General features: G+C 32.1%; 1 protein-coding gene across 1 annotated transcript in view; it reads left to right on the forward strand.

Moving 5' to 3' along the window:
* LOC106759730 (DNA-binding protein RHL1) overlaps window positions 1-3,426 on the forward strand; it is a gene marked incomplete at its 5' end in the record, with an annotated part of 13,994 nt that extends 10,568 nt beyond the window's left edge. The window contains 6 exon segments of the mRNA XM_014643089.1: window positions 335-374; window positions 470-519; window positions 649-697; window positions 2,299-2,333; window positions 2,927-2,971; window positions 3,101-3,426. Coding sequence (XP_014498575.1) covers window positions 335-374; window positions 470-519; window positions 649-697; window positions 2,299-2,333; window positions 2,927-2,971; window positions 3,101-3,133 — 252 coding nt within the window. The 3' untranslated portion in view covers window positions 3,134-3,426.
* Window positions 3,427-5,871: the final 2,445 nt, after the last annotated feature.

Consider the following 5,871-nt stretch of genomic DNA (forward strand, 5'->3'; position numbering starts at 1 on the left):
TTACTCTAATTATCATGATTATATTGTGTCTAGGTTACTCTAATTATCATGTTTATATTGTGTCTCGGTTACTCTAATTATCATGTACTCTTGTATCAATTTATTATTATAAATAGAAGATTATGAGAGGGATCAATCAAGCCCTCTAGAATTATTTTACAGTTTAATTCTCAAGTGTTGTCTAAATCTACGAAGTATTTCATGACTTAGGAAACCCTAACTTTACAATGATTTTACCTTTTTGATATAAACTGTTCTGAATCATATATATCATGCCTGGTATGGCTAAACACTGGTCAAATTGATTATCCTACAAAAATCTTATATTTTTCAGAAGACTACAAGAAGTTCAAGGAAATCTCCATCATCAAAAGGTTTTACTTTCCTAGTTTTTTTTTTTTTTATTATTATACATTATCACAGGCAATATCATGATAATTGAATAACAAAAATTATTAATATTTTTCAGCTTCTGGCCAAAAGTTGCAGCCTGCTGGTTCAAAACGAAAGATTGATCTGGTTGAATTTTCTTTTTTCTGAATTTCTTTAATCCCTTTGTCCTCAAGTGGGAATAAGAGTCTTCCTTAATTGGTTATAATCATTTCATATTGAAAAGGATACATGCTGAGTTATTGGCTATTGTTGTAGGATGAAGGACCCAAGAAAAGGGGAAGAAAGCCTAGGAACAAAACTACTGGTGAGTATTCTTCCTTTTTACTACATATCTTCTAATGACTACGTGTTGCTATCATTATCGTAAGGTAGTAATTCAAAGTGAATGATTGTGCATCTCTTCATATTTGGTAAGACCACACTAGGGAGATATTCGTTGGTTCCTCATGGCGATGTTTGTAGTTATAACAAGAACCCAGTCAAATATAAACTAGATGCATCTTATTGAAGCTGTATTGTGCCACCACTAGCATTGCCTTGCTTTGTGATGACTGTTTTTGTTCTCCAACAGTCACCATGCCCTCTGAGCATTGTTTGCTCCCTAGCAGTCAATGCTCATTCGGAGCATTTTGTTTTCCGGTACCTCCTGTGTCCTCCGAGCATTCTCTTACTTTCCTGAGTTGTCGTGTCCTATGAGCATTTTTGCTTTCTGGTTGTCGTTGTGCCCTCCGATAATTTTACTTTCTAGCAGCCGTGGTGTCTTACTGAGTAGTTTTTGTTTTCCGGCACTTGTAATTTGTGACCATTTTTAACAGGCTCGTTTCATATGGCACATGTTCCAATTTGAAGAAGAGTATTAGAGATATGATTTGATTATGTTAAATATATGATTTGATTACATTGAATAAAGAGATATGATATGATTCGATAGAAAAATATTTATCAAATCAAATCACATCTTCCTACTTAATGTAATCAATGATATCTAATATAATCAAATCATATCTTTGACCCTTTTCCTCAGGTTGGAAGTTATGTACAATGAGGCAAACTTGTTACAAGTGTCAACAATACAAGACCTCTTAAAAGGCTTAGTTAACATGTCAACAACTACTTGGCTGCTGGAGGTGCCAAAGTAAATAATGGCATAGCTAGAGTATATTTTCCGGAATTGACTTTCTCTATTATGTCAAAGTGATCATCAATCTTTAATATGCTTCGTCCAATCAAATCTTTAACTTAGGCAATATTGAAGGTTGGATTTGTCCCAATGAACAAATTTTGGTTCCAATGAAGAGGCTAAAAAAATTGGCAATCTTTTCAATTTGCATTTGTTTGGTTGGAAAGAAATGCTTCAAATTTCACTGGTCTATTTTTATGATTCATTTGGAACAGAGTTGTCCAAAGGCCTTTTTAAGAGGTTGTCTTTGGTAGGTCTTCAATGTGATTAGTGTTGTGTTGTAATACGTGTTTCACGTGCTTAGTCTCTTGCTATCTTCTTTCTCAGTAAATTCTTTGTTCAACAAAAATAATAAAATTGTCAGCAATATAATGATCAAGTAACGATAAGTTCTAGATTAATATTTTAAATACTCATTGATTTAAGACTTCTATTGTAGTTAGTCTTTCATTTTGAGTGGTCGGTTGATGCTGTCGAATTAATATATCATTATACTTGCTTTGTGATTGGATTCTGCCCGCATATAATCAAATCAATGGAGGAAAACGAAGGATTATTGCATGATTTTGTAATTGTTGAAGTATCTGTCTAAATATTTCAGATAATTTATATCCAGTTGCATTCTTTTTCATATAACTACCAATATGCATTGAAAGCTGGTCTTAAAAAGAAGCTGCTGCATAAATAGAACTTCGGCAAACTTATGATGCATGTTAATTTTCCAGGTGAAAAAATCAAGGCAAAAAGCAAGCAATCCGATGTAAGTTTTTTTTCTCAATCCATAGCTTTTAGTGATTGAATCTTCTTTAGGCGGGTTCTTACTTTTCATGCTTAATCATAATGCATCCAACCCGGCTACTGATAGGGAAGTAATTTGCCAACCCTTTGTCCATTTTTTCAAGCGATCAGCTTTGCTTTCACAATTGGCAGCACTTATTTGTCTTCTCACTGTTAATTTCACAATTGCTTTCACTATTTAAACTTATCTACTTAAATATATGCTTCTAGGGTCACTCCTGGTCTGATTTGTACAAATATTGAAGTCAATATCATTGTTCAATTTCATCCCTGATAATTCTATACTTCTGTTTCATCTATTTTTTCCTTTTTCACGTATCATTGATTTCACTTGAGATATTCCAATTTTAGACTGGCATTGGTTTGTGCTATAAGCGTATAAGCATCCATATAGTTCCATTGATATTTTCATCTAGTATCACTGAAATTTGAATGAGCATCAATCTCCCCAATATGATTACTTGATGCTATGAAATATATTAACAACTAGGAAACTTTGTATCAGTTTTACAGTTCTCTTTGAACTACTAGTTTCATATTCACATGATAATGTAGGATGAAGATGATGATGACATTGAAGAAATTTCAAATGCTTCAGAGGTATTTCTCTAACCTTACACATGCCTCTATTCACATGGATGCATGTATACCTACACAATCTTATAGTTTCATAAAAGGCATGGGGCTAATCTATATACTTTTTGTGCTTATAATATTTGTTTTGTTAAGGATAATGGAAGTGATGAAGAGTGGACTGCTTGACCATAATCTAAGTTGTGGTTGCTAGGCACAAGAAATGACAAGGCAAGGTCATGCAAGTGATGTGATGATACCCTTTATTTGTCACTAAGAACGTGACAACTTGGATTTGCTTACCATGTGGTTTTGATGGAATTATGAGAATAGGTATAATACCAATATCATGAGGTTAAGAGGAAGAGAGAATATAATCTGTTTAATGTATACTGTTGAAAAGAATGTCATTTAACTCTTTATCTCATTTGGGAGTCATTTGATATATTCTAATCAATTTTAAAGTGATGTCATTAGTAGAATTTGACAGATTAATTTTTTTTTATTATTATTATTATCAAGAATCAGTTCCGAATACTTTAAACTTTTTGAAAAATTATGAGTAAAAGTTTGTTGAAATGCGAACCTTTTTTTAAAAAGTTATTAGCACACCTGCTGGTATTACATATCTGTTTACTAACCTCACGTTCATTAAAAAATTGAATTTATCATGGTGCTAAGCTCTGTTTTCTGCCCGAATCATTGAAGAGTTATCTATAATTGTCCACAAAGTTAAAAAAATTGAAAAGAATAGAGATGGACTCTTTTATTCAACTGTCATTTTCAGAGCTTCATATAATAATTTAATAATATGATCATTTCCTCACTAAGCCAAAGTTTAATAATAGATCTTTTGATGCAAAAAGGGAAAAAAAAATAAAAATAAAAATAAACAGTGTCTTACCTAAACCAGAAACCCACCAATATTTAGCAGTGTTCTTATACGGCAATACTATAAATTATTCTCAATTAGGGAAAGGATTCAGAAGTCAAGTTTGTCTGCATAGTTCATCTTCAAAAAAGGTGGTTCATGGCCAAGTCTTTTAGTCAAATAAAAACAAAACCTGATAAGGTTTATTTGAGTCAAATTAAACTTGCTAAAATCTAAAGTAGTTGGAACTCAACAATCCATGAATTTTCCTATTCTTCTATCATCCATAGTAAAGGAATCAAGTCAGTTTGGTCACATTCTGATCATTCCAAATTATCAATAATGTATATTTATTTCCTTTAAAATAACAAATTCTGCAAAAGGTTAAAATATCATTTTTTTAAAGTTTGTTTTTTGCAAATCTGTCATATTGAAAGGAGGATTTCAATTAAAATTAATTATTGACTAGATTGGTTAATACTTTTTAGAATAAAGTATTTTTCAACTAATTTTCTTTTAAAAGTTTTCTAGGTTTGAGCATTTAAAATATGAAAAATTTAAAGATTTCATGATTTCGATGGATGTTTCTTTCCATGAAAAATGCTGTTAAACCAAAACTCAGTCCAGGACGTGGAATTTTAACAATTTAAAAAATGAAAATACATAATATTTAAATTACTTATATTTTTCTTATTTTTAAATAGTTTGTTTTATAGAGTAACAAAATATATTAGACTTAAATTTTCTTTTGCCAACTTGATTCAATTTTCAGTGCAAGTCAACTCGATTAGACTTTTAGTGCGAACTAACTTGACTCAACATAACTAAAACTCAACTAGATTTTTTATGCAAGTTAACTCAATTCGAACTTTGACACAAGTAAACTCGACTCGATCATCAACTCGGGCCAACTGGATTTGACTTGACTTTGATTGGGATGATTCGATTTGACTTTGGTATACAGTCCAACTCGACCTTTGACCTAAGCCGACTTACTCAACCTTATGCCTTGACTTGACAATCGACTTTCAGTTTGAACTACTCGATTTCATTTTTGACGCTAGCGACTCGACTTCACTTTCAACTTAGGCCAAGTCAACTTGAGCTTTAGCTTGGGTCAACTTAGTCGACCTTCAGTCTGACTTGGCTTAATCTTTTATTCAAGCTTACTCGCTCCACCTTTGGTCCAAATTGACTTTGTTTGACTTTCAATGCAATTCAACTCTGTTCGACTTTGACTAAGTTACCTCTATTCGACTTCAACATAAGACAACTCTGCTCAACTCCGACTTAGATCAGCTTACTTGACTTTGATTCACATTGATTCCGTTTAACCTTCTACTCAAATTGACTCGACTCAACCTTTAGTCTACATTGACTTGACATAACCTTTAGTCTGAATTAATCCCCTTTCTTGAATTTCTAAATCATCTTTGAATTGAGAACTATCGTCGACCTAAATCAACTTGACTTTCGTTCCACGTCGACCCAAATCAACTTGACTTTCGTTCCATATCGACTTAGCTTTCGTTTCATACCGACTTAACTTGACCAGGTGAGAAAAGTGATGGTGGAGTGAAAAAAAATTCAAATTCCCTATACTTTTGAAGATATGTAAATTATTTTACTTTATTCATTTAAAATACTTTCTAAAATTCTTTAAATTTAAATTTCTTTCTAATTCCTTTATCTAGACAAATCATTTTAATAGAAAGAAAAAAGTTGTTTTAGTATAAAAAAATTTAAATTCTTCAAATATATAAATTATCCTTTTTAGTTTATTCATCCAAACACAACATAAAAGTTATTAGGTGAAAGAAAAGAACTCATAAATTGAAAAGACCACTCAGCACTCAAAAGGAGAGGAAAGATATCCACGTATCACCAAATGTTAAGACTTTTAGAGTCTTTTAGAGTCTTTGCTGCATAGGCACTTGTAGCCACATTTGTGAGCAGTTTTCTGCCACATTAAAGACCGCAATGACACTGCAACTGCAACAGCAATTTAAAACTTTGGTGGTACACAAAATTTCATGGCACGCAGAGAGGAAGCATA

Source organism: Vigna radiata, chromosome 1 (genome assembly GCF_000741045.1).
Source record: "Vigna radiata var. radiata cultivar VC1973A chromosome 1, Vradiata_ver6, whole genome shotgun sequence".
Classification (NCBI taxonomy): domain Eukaryota; kingdom Viridiplantae; phylum Streptophyta; class Magnoliopsida; order Fabales; family Fabaceae; genus Vigna; species Vigna radiata.